A 17,474-nucleotide genomic window follows, 5' to 3' on the forward strand; every position below is an offset into this window, starting at 1 on the left:
CGCTGACCGCAGGATCTGCCGCTGCTCCAGGGGGCCGCCGCCGCCGCTCTCCACCAGTCCCGTACTCCACGGTGCCCCACGCTGTGGCCGCAGGACCTCCGGGGCGGTCACGTCGCTACTCCGCAGTGGCTGCGATGCAGGGAGCCGCCATCTTGTCCCCAGCCGTCTCGGGCACCTCGCACCCCTCAGCGTCCGTTATATTCGGAGTAGCGGCGCACTTTCCCAGTCGGAACAGACCTGTGGGTTGGCGCCGGGATCGACCCGATTTCCACGGGGATCCCGGGTCTAATTCAGGATTAAAGGCGGATTACAGGGCTGAGGGTCGGGAGCCTCGCTAGGCTGCGACCGTGTCCATCGGCTGCTAGCCACGCCTCCCACCCCAAAGGCCTTTTATGTATGTATATGAATATATATATATATTTGTTTAGGAGTGTTTTTTATTACAAGAGACTGACACAACTAAACCTGTCAGGTTCTCCTAAGAGGGTCTAACAAGGGTTATCATAGTGCAATTTTTCTACCCCCAGGGTTTGTCAAAGGGAATGGGGTAGGTAACCCCAAAACCTAATCTGTGAGATTCCATGTTAGAAAATACCTGCCTATCTGTGTTTATATAGGGTAATAACGACCCACTCTTAAAGACCTATTGGCCTTAAACCTACACTTTTCATAATAAATAAGTCATGCCTACTGCCTTTGTTGTGACTTTTCCTAATAAACAGAGAATACTTATGGCATCTGATATTTATTTTCCCAATGAACCAATCATCCGTTTTGCCTTTAAAATTGGATTGTCACTATAACAAATTTAGACCCGCTCTTCCGAGTATGATTTTTCTCACAAGGCAACAGTCAATCATACTGGCCTACCATTTTAACAATGGACACAATTATAGTGTGCAACACAATATTCAATCCCTCTAAAAGTGCAAACCTTCTACCCCTAGGTTTTGTGAGATGGGGTTACCAGCACCACACCCATGCCTACTACGGTAATCTGTGTCATGGGTCTGATAAATGATGTACACTCATGTCAACTTCTCAGTGATATTGCAGAAACACAATTACCACCAGAGACTTCAAGTGAGAAAAGGGGAAGGAAGAGAGAAAGAGAGCAAATTGCTGGCAAGAACTTGTCCTTCCAGACTGGAAGTTTCGTTACAACAAGGTACTACCTTGTGTAAAATAGAAAGTATAGGGCTAAGTGCTGAAAGATATCTATCGGGGACTTTAAAAGTGTTAATTCACAACAGGGTGTGAAATAAACAACATTTTGAATCATATACTGTTCAAGTGAAAACATCAGATTTATGATGAAAAATCACTGATCTAGGACCATAAGATATGTCCTAAAACGGCTTTTCAAATGGTGCATCTTTTGACATTTTGTAACTTTTGGAAGTGAACCACCACCGTGGGAGATAAAAAAAACTGTGTTTACAGTAACTTATGCTCTCAAAAGCCAAAAACACAAGATTTTGAGTAGAAGTCTATGGAAGTGGCCGATTTGGTCACTTTGATGCCCTAAAAAGTCTTCATTTACTACAGGCTGTAAAATAAACAACATTTGGAATAATTTTCTGTTCTAGCTAAAAAGTCAGATTTTTTATTAAAATCACTGAAAGTGTGCCTTAAGAAATGCCTCAAAATGGCCAAAATTCTTTCTTTTCAAATGTTACATCTTTTGAGTAGTTATTAATTTTGTAGGTGGATCAGCCTCTTGTTGAGGGACTACAACTGTGTTTACAGTGATTTTCATGCTCTGAATAGACCGAAACACAAGATCTTGAGTAAGAGTAAAAATCTATGAAAATTGCTTACTTGGTCACTTTGAGTCCATTCATGACCCGGTGTGAAATAAACATTTGAAGTAATTTTCTCTTCAAGCAAAAACGTCTGATTTAAAAAAATGAAAATTGTTGATTGTGGACCTTAAGAAATTCCTGAAAACAGCCGAAAGTGGTTTATTTTGAAATGATGCACCTTATGATTATTTATGAGTTTTAGATATGGATCATCACTGTTTGAGCGAAATTAACCAACACATATCAACAAGTGTGGCTTACTGGACATTCATGCACTGGAGTAGTACCCATCCTCCTCCAGCCTGGTAGAAGCCAATTACACCTGTCTCACAATAAAGTGGTCTGCATTTAGGGAAGGAAGCTAAGAGGTTATGCAGAATACACTATGATGGAAAATACTAACACCAAGGGAACCGAGGTATGGAGCCAAATAGGAAAAAAACCAAGCATGAAATAGAGAGCAGGGATGCTTTAACAGACGCACCAGTGCCAGGCGAAGCCGCAGTGTCTGACTCATGGTTAAAAATGGCGGCCATTGCGAAAACCCAAGAAGCAAAATAGCTTAATCTAGAAATGCTCTGTCACAGGACTCACCAAAACACTTGACCACGCCTAGACATTTTCTAATGTCCCATGTTTTTGTTCTCCATAAGCACCATGATAGGTGTCTGAGAAACTGTAAAGCTTTGTCACAACCTCTCCGAGCCCCATATCATACATGTTGCTTTCCTCGATAGCAAGAAGATGGTCAAACTCTTATTTTCTAAGCTCCGTAAAACTAACAAGGTGTAAGATTCCAAATAACAAAAATACCTGCCCACATGTAATAGCAATCCACAGTTAGCAGTCAACTGACTTTAACATATGCTTTTCACATAAAAGAAGTCAGGCCTACTCGTTTTGTTTCAAATTTTCCTAGTAGGGGTGGTACAGGTGTGGCGCAGTAGCCAGGGCGACTGACGCTGGAATCTGGGGATCACAGTTCGATCCCCCGCAGGAGATTAGCCCAGCACCATGTGACTCTGGGCAATAGCTTGCTTAATCTTCCTGATGGCCCCCAGTGCCTGGAGACCCTTACAGGTGAATGTTCGCGCTTTACAAATGTGGATTATTATTATTATAATATACAGAGCTGACCTGTGGCATTAGACGTGCCTTTTCCCAATGAATCAACCAAGCCCATAGCCTTGTCACCATAACCTGGGCAAGCCTACAGAAGTGACCATAAGCTTTCCCACAAGGTAACCATCAGAAATATCATTCTAAAATTACAAATATGTACAAGTGGTGTGTCAGATGGGGTGACTAACGCCAAAGTACTTGCATACTATGGTAATATGTGAGATTCCACATAACATTTCGTGTTTACACCATTTACCAAGCTTAATACCAATCCACCCTTTAAGGGCTATTAGCTTTAATAAATGCTTTTCACAACTAATAGGCCAGGTTTACTGTCTTTGTCATAACATTTCGTAATAAACAGATCAGACCTATGGCATCTGATGTTACAATAGCAAACACATATACACCCCTTTGCTAAGAAGAGTTAATATGAATTATCACAGTGCAAATCTTCTATATACAGAGTTTTTCAGATGGGCAACCAACTTCAAAACTTTTACTAAGGTAGTATGAGATTACACACAACATTTTGCAGGCTTCAGCAAAATGACTGCACCCTTCAACATCTATTGGATTTAATATGATTTCAGAATAAATGTTAGGCCTACTGCCTGCATTGTAACCTTTCATAATAAATAGATCAGTTCTATAGCCTTGACCCTTGGCTTGTCTCCACAATCAACTCAATCTTGTAGGATTAAACCTAAACCTTCCCACAAGGCAAAGTGTGCAGTAAAATTATTCTATTCAGTGGGAGTACTCCGTTTCTGCTCAATCAAATGCTGTACTTGAACAGAATCAACATTTGGGCAGAGCTAAAACCTAACTTTAGTAGTGCCTCTCAAAGATCTTTTTTCTGTTGACCACATAGGGTCTGGCCAGACCTAACATGAATATCTCTGTCAAGAAACATCTTCTGTCTCCTCCAATGTGTACAGTAAGCCTTTTCAGTGTACATAATTGTAAGAGAAGGTCACTGCAGAGGAAAAATGGGATTGAATTGGAAGATAAAAGGGCTGGGGATGAAGACTGGATAAATCAGAAGGAGTAAAAGAATCTAAAAAGATAAAAGGAGGGTTAACAGTAATAAAAGGTCACAAGCAAGTGCATATTGCAAAAGAAAGAACAGCAGTGGAGAGAGAGATGTTTGGGATATAACAAAAGCAATAGGAAGAAAGACAATGTGTGGAAGGATTATGGAAGAGGCAAGACATTACTGGGAAATTATGTTTCAAAATAGTAGTAAATATAGGTGGCTGAGAGACTAACATTCACCATAGCTCCTCCCTTCTGTGGCCGTCAGAGGATTTGTTATGGTATATAGAATTTATAGAGCGCATCTTTCACTCCGTAGAGTATCATGGCGATATGCAGGACCCTAGACAAGGTACAGAAAGTAACTCAGAGCTCAGATAAGTGAGAGGCATAAGATGTCTGGGGCACACAAATTCCAGGTTTTCAGGGTTTTCCTGAAGTTTAGTTCTGTCTGAATAAAATGAAGATGGCTGGGAAGAAGACTCCAGGCTTTGGTCCCTAGGACAGCAACTGATTTGCCTCCCTTAGTGATGCACCTAAAGCTAGGAGGCTTAAGGAGGTTCGCTGACGAGGATCTGGGAGGTGCTGCGTCACATAGGAGGTGAACTTAGACTTTTGGTATATAGGTCCTGATGATCTAAAAGCTCTGTAGGTAATTACCAGGATCTTTAAAAGGGCTCTTTTATGCATGGGAAGCCAGTGGAACGACTTAAGGGCTGCTGAGGCTGAAAAGCCTAGTGTCCACTTCAGGACTAAAAGTGCAGCTGCATGTTGGACTATATGTAATTTGTTGAGGACGGACTTAATGGTCCCTGCATATAAGCTGTTACAATAATCCAATCTCGAGGTAATTAGGGCTACTACCACTGCCTTTCTCGCCATGCAGGGGAGCAGGTCAAAGAACTTTTTAAGGAACTTTATCAAGTGAAAGCACGGGCCTGTCACAGCCAGAGCTTGTTGATGAAAGGATAATTAGGAATTGAATTTCACTCCCAAATTCTTTACTATGTTTATTGTGTTGGGAGGAGGAGGGATATCTTTAGGCCACCATAGGCAGGGCGAGAAAGTATTGGATTTTTCTAGTGGCAAAATCTCAGTTTTTTTAGTATTACACTTGAGGTGATTCCCTGCCATCCAGTGAAATACAGCTGTGAGGCAAAGTTGGAGATTCTCTTCGGCCTTGGTGGAGTGTTTGTCTAACACCAGAATTAACTAGTATCAGCATACGAGATGGTGTTAATGTTGAATGAGGATATCAGATTAATGAGGGGGGCCATATAAAGATTAAACAGCACTGGACTCAAAGCAGAGCCCTGTGGAACCACAGAAGGTGAGGGTTTTTCTGCTGACTGATAATGGCCAAGAGTGACTACTTGTCTCCGGTTGGACACAATAGATTTCAGCCAGGTCAAAATGTTTAAGATGGTCCAACAAAATGTCATGGGAGATCATATCAAATGCAGCTGATAGATCTAATAAAATAAGCACCGTGTTTTTCCCCCGATCTAAAGCAGATTTGAGAGTCTGCGGGGTGTGTAATAATGCCGATTCTGTTGAATGCTTAGGCCTGAAGCCTGATTGGCTGGATGCAGAATATAAGCCTCTTCTAAAAAAGAGATCAGTTGGCTATTGACTAATTTCTCTGTGATTTTGCTGAGGCACGGAAGCAGGGAGACAGGACGGAGATTAGAGAGAGTCGTAGGGTCGGCTCGTTGTTTTTTCTGAAGGGGTTTAACTGCTGCGATAGGATAAGTGAAAAAGGATGGATATATATGATACACAGCAGGGGTTTCATGGACCCAGGAGAGAATGAACTTCACTGGGACAAAGTATGTTCATATCTCATGTTTCCACTTTCACTCATTTTAGCCAGTTGTTTTTACAAATTACACCACCTGACACTGCTGGGTCGCCACACCTTAACACTCCAGACTGGTTTTCATCTCTGTTCCACTTACAGGATCGTCCAGTACCCCAGCACACTGAACAGAGAAGACACAGACAAAGCTTTTGCCATAGCCTTCAAGATGTGGAGCAACGCATCTCCTCTAACCTTCAGGCGTGTGCTGTCGCAGGAGGAGTCTGATCTCAAGATAGGTGAGTGAAGGCTCCAGTGGTGGTCCACAAGCACTTGAATTTTCTTTTTTTTAAGTGCCAGGGCCCAAATTATTTCCTATGAGGCCACCTCAGATTGCACCCCAAACTGATCCTGCCAGAGCTCTACCAAATGCCAGTACAAATAATAACAAGTAATTCTCACACTCCTACAAATGTGACAGTTTGGACTAGTCAAGGTCAGGAATGATCTGGACGCGCTCTAATTACTATTTTTAAGGTATGTTAAATTGATACATTTTAAAACAATCTGCTGGTGTGCTCTGCTCAAACATAGGTATAGATTTCCACAATATGGTGGCCTGTCACAAATAAGTGTTGGTGCCAATCACCAGTAAACACCAGTACAAATTAAGCACTGACGGAAGCTAAAGGCAGCCCTGGAAAAGTGTTGTTTCCGGCCCTCATTGTACCTAGTGTAACAAGTGTGCCCAACCATCTCCAGGAAGATTTAAGGTGGGGGGGGGGGGAGGGGGGGAAGTCAGCAAATTACATACATGCCTACAAATACATTGTATATTGTGTGTCTACCACAGGGCTGTATAGCAGGCTGGATAGCTGATGATCCCAATGTCCATCCAATCCTAAGAGCAAGCCCCTTCATTCTCAGCCCACTGTTTTTTTTTCTCCAAATATCCACGTTTGGTCAGTTGAGCTCTGGAGGAGGTCTTGGATGGACATCATGCTGATCCATTGTTCTCTCACCATCCTCCTCTCTATGGTTTATAGGAGGCCACAAAAGGAGAAATTGGCAGACTAATTCAACTGGGCCGGAAAACTTAGGGGCTCATTATGATGGCGGAAATACCGCTGAGTCGGCAGTGGTGGTCTTTCCGCCATCACAGAGGAAATTCCCATCGCCAAATTAGGTTGGCGGTGGGAATCCCAATGTGCCCGCGGCGGACGGAAAGTCCGTATGACACAGTTCCGCAAGGCGGTCCTTTTCCATCCGCCTTGCGGAACCAGGACACAGGGCAGCATTGCGGTAGTGCCTTGCAGGCACCGCCGTAGGGAATACGGAATCCCTTTCCACCTGTCTTTTTGCGGCGGTCATCCCACTGCAAAAAGACAGGCGAAGGGTGGATTAGGGGGGCCGTTGCGGGCCCCCTCCGTGTGTGGGGGGGTTGCACTGGGGAGGGGTACCATTTCCATGCACCAAGTGGCAGGCACTACGTGGTGCAGGGAAATGCTGTGCAACCACTTATGACATTGCATGCGGTGCTACAGCCAGCAGCACCGTCCGCAATGTCAAAAGGCCGGGCGCACGTCTGGCGGGCGATCCCAGCACCGCAACAATGGCAGGCGGACATCAGTCCACCCGCCATTGTAATGAGCCCCTTACTTAGCAGTACAAGAACCTCTGTTACTAAACTCCACCTTTCCCCTCATCACACCACACCTCCACAACATACAAAACTGAACCACACTCCACTGCACAATAAACCTCACTTTGCACTAGACCACAGAAGGTCAAACACCACCCAGCATCATACCAAGACCACATTACTCCATGCAACACTATACATAACACATAATGGCACTGCACTGATTCACTCCGCATCATTCTACTTAACCCAGTATTTCATAACAACATAACGCAGCATTGACACCTCCTCGCCCCACAATACTAGACACCATCATACTATTCAACTCCTCATTACACTGCTCTTCAAAGCACAATACCCACAATGCATTGAACAACATTACATCAGACTACCCAATTCCATTGCAAACTCTACCATGTCTTACAACACACATCATTCTAATATTACAAGAAACCACATCATATCACACAACACCATGAAATGTGCCAGACCTGACCACATCACATTGTATCTCTTCAGCACATCTGTCACGCTTCATCTCAACACACAATAACCATCACCATATCACACCACTCCACCAAATCTCTGAGTACCATGGTAGAGCATATACATCACAAATCTACACCATACCTCACCATAGCAACATAATCCTACACAACCAAACACCACTTAACACCATTAAATACGTCACACAACATCACATTACACATTACCCCATCATAGAACATCACATTACTTCACACCATAAAACATAACAGCACACCTAAAGCTGTGGAACACCTTGCGACAGTACACTACACAAGACTGTAAGAACCACATCACACCATCCAACATTATACATACCATGCTACACCACATATCTAACCAACTGCACACCACATTACACCATTACACAAATGCCAGTGCGATATCACTCCTTACCATAGTGCATCACATCACACTGCTACACTCCATACAACACACAAACTTAGCTATACCATATTACAATGCGACATTCGATCAAACACCACATCTCTCCACAACACACTGCTTGTCCAACAATTTTCACAATATGGACCGCATTGCATCACATCTCACTACACCACTTTACACAGCCTACCCCACCCAATCAAATGACACCATATCTTGAACCATCATGTCGCTCTGGATCACACCAACCAACAACACATCACACCCTAAAAATATCTCTCTACCACTTTGCATACAATATTACCCAACATACCACACGCTATAGAACACACTATACAACACCACTGCACACCACACACTTCCAGGACATTGGCCTAGTACCAGACTATTGTCTGACATACAAATTGAGTCCTAAATATTGTCTAGAAAAGTATCACCCAACTGGAGTTACCAATAGAAAATCTAAACCCAAGGGGGTAATATTTTAGTTAACAGTATTTAGGACACAACATGTATGCCAGATGATATTTCTGTAAACTATTATGACATACAACTCACTACACCACTCGATATATAGTATGCAGGGACACAGACTTAGGAAGGTTGAGGAAGTGCATCTCACGAACATCACTGAGGTGTCTTAAAGTTTAAAATGTGTAATTTGTTTTGAAGTCTACTTTCAGTTGTCATTTACTTTATAAGGGATTTAAAATGACTATTCTGGTAAAAGGGCATGATCCTAAAAAGGTGAAATGTTTTAAGAAGTGTTTAATTTGAATATGTATCAATTTACAATCCTTCTGAAATTCGATTTTAAGGAAGGCTTTTGAAATTCCAAATAATACATTAAAAACCAACATTGTGAAAAACAATTTCAAACAGAGCTGGTCTCCTATTTATCTATTATGTGTGCTGTACTGCTAGGGCAGACCCCTCACCCACTTGCATAGTCACATACATCCTGGAAGAGAGGAGTTTCTCAGGACCAGCAACTTGTTAAGTTTATAAAAACGTCGGTGTGCAGGCCAAGAAAGAGTGTGATCACAGATAAAAGTTCCCTTTATTTTAGCAGCCCTACTAACTTCAACTCCTGTCTGCACTAGGACCAAATGACTCTCAGTAGAATCCCCCTACAGATGACATACTAACATTCCAGGCTGAAAGCCTCAATGCTCTACAATCTGCAGATCATTTTTCTGCATCAAGAAATCCTTACCTCACCTTCCGGCATACCCTTTCCACTCCTTTCTCTATGATTATTCTTTGTGTCTTTGCTTTTCAATCTCTTCCTGCTTTCCTACTCTTTTGTACCCCCACTGTATTACTTCTGTTCTGTATTACCTCTCCTTTACTTCCCTTCCCTATTTTACCTCGTGTTCCCCTTAACACTTCTCTTTCTGTCACATTTGCTCTATTTTACATTAAAATGTTACCTACATCTTCTATCACTTTAACTCTTTCTCTTCTGCCCTAACTCTTCTTCCTCCTCTATAGTGGCTTCTCCATCTCTCACCTCTCTCTGCTGTCTAAAATCGTTTTCTTGACTTCCTTCCCCTGCTCCACCTTTACTGTAAATCGAACATGTTCTCTTTATCCCTTACCTTTCATTCATTCTAAGAATTAAACATATTTTCAATTAAAATCTAGAATGCCTCAGGCTTGCATAAAACTATAACTAAACTACCTCCTCCATATTCTGTACCCTTAAGATGCACAGTAATGCCAACAATGTTTATTTAAATATAACAGACTTAACATACAGGTTACCACCAAACTAAGATTTTTTTTTAAATCTGGATAAAACGATATTTCATCTTTGGGTCCCAAAGTGCTGGGGTGAAAAGCCTCTGCCGCCACAAATCACTATGTGAAACAAATTATCTATTTTATTATTGGCTACAAGAACAAAAGCAGTATTTCTTCCAGACACACTTTACATAGTTGCAGAAGTGTTACATTAGACCATGTGCGGCATGGGTAAATCCATATGGGTAAATCCATTAGGAAGAGGGAATCACAAAATCATAAAGAAAATGTATAGATGTACCTAGAGAAGATTGAGGAGTTGACACTCTTAATTCTTGGGCAAATACTCTCAATTCCATACTGTAATCATGTATAGTTTATTTGGTGCAAGGTATAGCGATTGATGTTATGTATTTAAGTTGCTTGTATTTTAATTATTTGTCCTATATATTCAATAATTTTAGGTGGTTTATTTATAATTGATTGTATATGATTAAGGATTTAGTGTTGTTTTAAGTGTTTGTTTAGTTTGTTAAATCCTATGAAGTTTGTTTGAGGCGGCATTCTTTGTGCTCTGCAAATAACACATGATATAATAATAAATAAGCACTGGCAAAGTCACAAAGCCTGGCTTGCATTTTCAGTTACAAACAACATAAAGTGGCTATACCAAAACCAATAGGTTTGGTGATATGTTTTTAACATCAGGCAGGTGTGGAAGAGCTGCTCGGTGGATAGTATCAGTCTGGTGGCTTATTCTATTTGCTAGGGACGTCTAAGGATTGTTTGTGTAATGGACACAATTAGTGGACTCGTCCTTTGGCTTCTCTAGCAATAAATTATTTTATGGTAAATTGAAATAACCTGTCTCGCAATAAAAAAAAATGTTTTTTGTATGGAGCAAATATCAGATAAATTATTGAATGTGACAAGAAGTGTGAAGACTGAGTGTACTCCTCAGACGTAAAATAGTCTCGTGCATTTCAAAGGAATCAGTTCATTGGAGGCAGAAGGATATGCATTTGGACTTATTCAAGATATGATTGACAATGTCTCAAGCCAAAGGATGCAGAGACTCAATCAAACAAACCAGTGGTTTGCTTTCTGTGTGTTGTACTCAAGAGGTTGGCTTTGCCAGACATAACAATTATACATTTTATTTTGTAGTTGATAACAAGTTTGTGGTGGCCAGGTTCAGATGTTTAGGCTAGGGAGTGGAAAGAGCAGTTTCAGGAGGGGGTCAGATGCCACTATGAGGCTCGAGTTTGGTGGGTGATTTTTTTAGGGCAGTTTAAAATTCCAATGAGATGTTAATGCCCGCATGTCTTCTGAAGAAGAGTTTCAGTTTAAGGGGCTCAGGAGGCAGAATCTTGAAGATGCGGTTGGTGGTATAGAGGTTGTAAGCAGAACGTGGTTTTTGAAGGAGTTGAAGCAAGACGTATGTTTGTGGAGTATCAGGCATTTCTGTTTGGAAGGTCTTGAAGACTTTGGTAAGCACTTTGTATAACATCCTATTTTTAGTCTCTGGCGAGGCAGAAGAGGGTTTCTGTTGCTAAACGGTGCAAATGCATACTCAGCAAAGGATGGCTGGGCCACTGTTATATCAACCAGTATTGCTTGCTCTTTGTGCACGACTTTTTCAGTGTGCTGGGGGCTAATGTTATATATTATCAACATAAAGTACCTTGCTGTGGTGGTTACAAAGGTTTCCAGGCGCATACTGGAGTTGTTTATTATGTTTAAGGTTTCTCACTGTGAGGGACTGTATAAGAGAGTTAAGACAAACAACCTCTCTATTCCCCATTTCAAACTGAAAGCTAAAGAATCTTAGGAAAACACGGTCCTTCCTTCTGCATTTCACAACCACATGATCAAAGGCACATATCCTCACTACCCATTTTCAAGAAGCACCTTCAATCACATCTTTGTTACTTAACTTTGGACAACTCTCACCAAGTGACCTTTTTTGTAGAGTGCACCTTACAAATGTCTTTAATTAACCATAAGAGAGTCAAGTGGAAGCTTCCTAGTGTGTGATCTGAGCTGTGGGTGGAAGGAAGTAGTCTATCCCTGTCTCAAGCTAGCTGGTCTTAGTCATGTGAGCTGCTCAGATTAACTCAAGCATTCGACCCATCACGTTTTAGTTTTTAGGTAGAAGCCTACAAGACAGCGGAAATACTTCTTGTGGACATTCTGAAAGCTTCCCTGAGAATCTATTCTGCCCATTGCTTACCATTGGCTTTGTGGTTTGTAACTCATATGTACTTGTTTTCTATATGCTGACTTTATTTGTTTTAGGCTGTCCAGCTTGAGGTAGTCAGTCTTGTGGAGCATAGCCTGTTTACTGTAATCCTTCATGAGTGCCCGCTTTCCATAAATAGCCCTATAAATGTTGTTCTTATCTTATCACTTTTGCTGTGCATTCAAAGACAGAGGCCAAATGTCAGACTCTGTGTTCCGAGGGAGCTTGGTGTTTACTTTACTTTCTCTGACCTCAAAGTGAAAGGATTAACATGACAATCTTGCTGGGTACAGGAAAGGAAAGGTTTTTTTCTTTCACACAACAACATTTAAATGTATGTAAATGAACAATGCAAATATTTCAGAATAAGGAATGTGCAAATCAAGCACATTTTTTGTAATTCTGAAGTGTGGTGGAAACAAATATTTTAATATTATCAAAACAAATCAATTTCTACACATCATTGTTTGTGCACTGTATAATTATATCAGTAAAACTGGCTGTGCAAATTAATTGGTTATTGTAATTGAAAATGTGTTGTCTGTAATGGCAGTGTACGATCACACCATGCATACTCCACTCTACTCTATGACACTCCACGATACTCCTCACTATGTCACTCCACTCTGACACTTTATTCCACTTTATTTCACTCTATGCTACTCCACTCTAGGACACTTTACTCCACTCTATGCCACTCAACATCCCTCTACTCCACTCTATGAGACTCTATGCCCCACCATGACACTTTAGTCTACTCTAATACCTTCAACTCTGCGACCCTCCCCGACACTCTACGCCCCCCACTCTATGCCGATCTACACCACTCCACTTTACTCCACTCTACGACATCCACTCCATTTTACTCCACTCTATGACACTCCACTCATTTTTACTCCGCTCTATGACACTCCATTCTTCAACACTCAACTCTATACCATTCTACTGTACAACACTCTATTCCACTCTATGCCACTGCGCTGTACGACGCTCTTCTCCACTCTACACCCCTCCAATGTGCACCACTTCATTTCAGACCACACCCCTTTCATCTACAACACTTTATTCCACTGTGCCTCTCCATTCCACACTACTCCACTCCAATCTACTCCACAACACTTCACTTCGCACTGCGGTATGCCACTCCACGACACTCTATGCCACGCTACGACACACCACTCCAATCCACTCTTCTCCATTCTATTCCACGACACACCACTGCACACCGCTCTCCTCTATGCCACTAACATTTAGCCATGCTAAATCAGCAGCCGCGCTGTTGTACAATATGGCTAAAACACATTGGCAAAGCCAATAGCTCTTGCATAGGAGAGACCTATTGGCTTTGCCAATGTTTGCTCTAAGTGAGACCCCGGAGTGTGACTGGTATCCCTAGATGTGCGCCCTGTACGTCACTTTGCCATGCAACTCAAGCTGTACCTCACTTATGAGGCCCAACATGATGGATGTGAGTCTGGGGTTGTTTGTGTTTTCTTCTAGATGGAACGCGGCCTGGTATTTCGGTCTGGGCTGATGTAATTGGCACAGGACAAAGGCTGATTTGCATATGGCTGCTCTCTTCCTGGTGTGCAATAGAAATGACGGGTGGGAATGTGGCCCTTGGTAATTCCCAGTGGCTGGGATTAATTGAAGCACTGAATACACACTATCTTGTTCTTCGTCATACTAAGGTCGTTTCCTAATTTCACACCCAAGAAACGCTCTCATAACAGGCAAAGTCGATGGAGCTCAAATTTTTGGCCAGGCCCCACTCCCTACACCGGATAATGTATAATATATCCACAAAATACAGGACTCTAGAGCCAGACTGTGTTCCCAGAAAACCTGCAAGTCTGCCATTGGGCTGCTGGCTCCAGATCAGACAGAGCTTCTTTCAAAGCCTTGCAGGGCCGCTCCACATACCTCGGGAATAGATTCCAGAGATCTATGCACTGACTCTGCAATAAGAGGCCGCAGTCAGCTCTCCTTCCGAGGCAGCGCCATCTGGACAACTGAACCCGGCCTTCCTCCAGGAAACCTCGAAACCTTCCTGCTTCCCTGACCTACCAGGACGTCTCCACCAAGGGGCTCCTGAGCAAGCTCACAGTGCCTAGATACCGGACTGGCTCTCTCTAGGCGCTGATCAGAGAGCACCAGTTGAACACTTAGGGGCCTACTAGGACGCCACCCTAGTGGTGCTGGGCCCGGCCGCCAGTGGTGCGGTGGTCCCGCACCGGCAACTAGGATGCCACCACACGGTGGCATCCCCATCCACAACATTGCGACGGGCGGTGCACACAGCACCACCCGCCACAATGCTGTGGCTGCACTGTGCGCATTTGCATGCACAACGGGGCAGGAACCACGCGTTGCCTGCCACATTGTGCATGCAACTGCTGGAGGTACCATAGGTACCCCCCCATTACCCTGGGGACCCGCAACGGGCCCCCACATACGGAGACCGCATGCCTTTTCGAAAGGCTGCTTCCCGCCTGCATAGTACTATGGATGGCGGTGTCTTGCAAACCCACCATCCATAGTAGTTCAACCGTTTTCCGCCTGGTTGACACGTCAACAGGGCGGAAAAGCGGTGGACGGTCTTCCCGCCGCGGTACCCCCAGCCATCATAATATGGCGGGGGAAATGGGAGGCGGGCGGGGGATAATGTCGGGCGGATCGCCACCGCCATGTGGGCGGTGGCGATGCGCCCAACATTATAATAGACCCCATAATGTTGCTTCTTTTACGGTTTTCCATCTCCAGGAGTCATGCCATCCCAAAAGACTCCTCCCATTACATTCCTAAAGCAGTGCAAAACAAATATCATTAATTTAAAAAAGTTCAATTGCTCCTCTCTCCCTTACCTTCCATACTCTGCATGTCACCTCTCTGTATATGGCTTGGAGCAAAATATTCATTTGAGAACACAAGATTAAGCAACAACTGTTAAAAACCAATGGATTAACCACTAACCTTGGGCTCAGGAGTAGCATGCTACTAAGTGCTTCAGCGTCTAGTAAGGGATTGTAAGGGCTTTATAAATAAAATTACAAAACAATGTAGTACATAATAATTTAAAATATCCGCTCACTCATGTCAATCATCCAAGCCATCACGATTTGCTTGAGATTACCCGATGACTTCATGTCAACAGGGGCACTATTTTCCAGGCTTTTGCTGTCTTCCGATATACTAAATGCATTCTGGGAGTTGTAGCCTTGTTTCATTCTGATGAAAGCCATTGAACTCCAAAACTCGAAACCAGTGATATGTCAAAGCAAAGACTGACTGGAACAAAATGTCTCTGATGGCATGGAGTCATCTGGTAACCTTAGCTTGTCCAGTCTTGGCCTCCAAAGCGACTAGATACAGTGCTGGCTCCCTTTAGACACTGATCAGATACTGACCAACCAAACACTACATTCTCAAACCGCACATCAATTGTGTCAATCATTCCAGATTTTCTGTCCAATCAGCATGAACTTTGTTAGGTCACTCATTCAGTTAAAGCCAAATGAACCCACCGCTATTCTGATTCACTGCTCACCTATGTGGCCCTTTAAATTAACTAAATAATTCCACATTTGTAAAGCGTAAACATTTCACTCCTAGGGGGATCCAGGAGCTTGAGGGCCGTCGGGGAGATTAAGTCAGCTATTGCCCTCTGCGTGGTCATCAAGGATCCTGTCGACAAGGACTTGAAACGCAGAAGGCCGGTGTCAAGTATGCATTGTGCAGTCTGGGTGGTGCATCGGTTCCGACGAGCTGCGAGGCTGCGATGCGGAGTCTGGTGTCGTCGTCAAGGTAGACGTAGACCAGGAATGCTAGGGAATGCGTCAAGGACGCATCACGCAGTGGCAGTTCCGATGGAGTGGTGCGCTGCAATGCAGGTCTTTGCAGTGTTTTTGTTCCACGCAGCAGTGGTGATGCATCGGTTCGCTCATGGTTGTGCTCCGCAGCAGAGGAGATCCATTGGTTCCACTGGATCAGTGATCCTCATGCATGACACGGAAATACTTCCAAAACAGGATCAAAATAATGACAACATCCTTCCAACCACACACCCTTCATACATGGTGTATCATTCTTCCCAAGTAGGCAAGCGCCTCAGTGCCCTACATAGGGATAGTAAGCGCTATATAAATGTTTTATTCAAATGTGTCCTTGACGGGGCGTTATGGTAGGAAAGAGGACTCCTGGGAGGGCAGAAAAGGCTCTTTTTTAAGGCCCTCAAAGCATGCGGAGTGAGTGCTGTAGGTAGTGTGCAGGAAGCTGGGACCCTTCAATCTTTGCCAACACAACCCTTCCAAACTGTGAACGATGTAAGAGGAAGGTAGGAAAAGGCATAAGAAAGAACACGAGACAACAGGTGTGAGCCACATGTGCAACTGCGCACTCAGCAAAGCCCACAGCACGAGGCGGAAACCGGCTTTAATAGGACATGGGAGAGCTGCTGGTACCCGCCTTCCATGGTACAGGGGAGAGCTGCTGATACCCGCCTTCCATGGGGTAAGGGAGAGCTGCTGGTACCCGTCTTCCATGGTACAGGGGAGAGCTGCTGGTACCCGCCTTCCGTGGTATAGGGGAGAGCTGCTGGTACCCGCCTTCCATGGTACAGGGGAGAGCTGCTGGTACCCGCCTTCCGTGGTATAGGGGAGAGCTGCTGGTACCCGCCTTCCATGGTATAGGGGAGAGCTGCTGTTACTCGCCTTTCATGGTATAGGGGAGAGCTGCTGGTACCCGCCTTCCATTAGAAAAGAGAGCTGCTGGTACACGCCTTCCATGGTACAGGGGAGAGCTGTTGGTACCCGCCTTCGATGGGGTAAGGGAGAGCTGCTGGTACACGCCTTCCATGGTATAGGGGAGAGCTGCTGGTACCCGCCTTCCATGGGGTAAGGGAGAGCTGCTGGTACTTGCCTTCCATTAGAAAAGGGAGAGCTGCTGGTACCCGCCTTCCATTGTACAGGGGAGAGCTGCTGGTACCCGCCTTCCATGGTATAGGGGAGAGCTGCTGGTACCCGCCTTCCATGGTATAGGTGAGAGCTGCTGGTACCCGCCTTTCATGGAATAGGGGAGAGCTGCTGGTACCCGTCTTCCATGGTATAGGGGAAGAGCTGCTGGTACCCGCCTTCCATGGGGTAAGGGAGAGTTGCTCGTACCCGCCTTCCATGG

At 43.9% G+C, this 17,474-nt stretch overlaps 1 protein-coding gene and 1 long non-coding RNA gene across 2 annotated transcripts in view; one reads left to right on the forward strand and one right to left on the reverse strand.

Annotated features, from left to right (window-relative positions):
• LOC144791354 (uncharacterized) overlaps positions 1 to 17,474 on the reverse strand; it is a 227,164-nt gene that overhangs the window by 136,111 nt on the left and 73,579 nt on the right. The gene's annotated exons all lie outside the window — the stretch shown is intronic.
• Positions 1 to 17,474, forward strand: part of LOC144791352 (matrix metalloproteinase-23-like) — a 103,254-nt gene that overhangs the window by 27,448 nt on the left and 58,332 nt on the right. Inside the window, exon 3 of the mRNA XM_078666030.1 lies at positions 5,926 to 6,062. Within this exon, the coding sequence (XP_078522156.1) occupies positions 5,926 to 6,062 (137 nt within the window). The remainder of the gene's footprint in view (positions 1 to 5,925; positions 6,063 to 17,474) is intronic.

This window comes from Lissotriton helveticus, chromosome 11, assembly GCF_964261635.1.
Source record: "Lissotriton helveticus chromosome 11, aLisHel1.1, whole genome shotgun sequence".
In the NCBI taxonomy this organism is placed as follows: domain Eukaryota; kingdom Metazoa; phylum Chordata; class Amphibia; order Caudata; family Salamandridae; genus Lissotriton; species Lissotriton helveticus.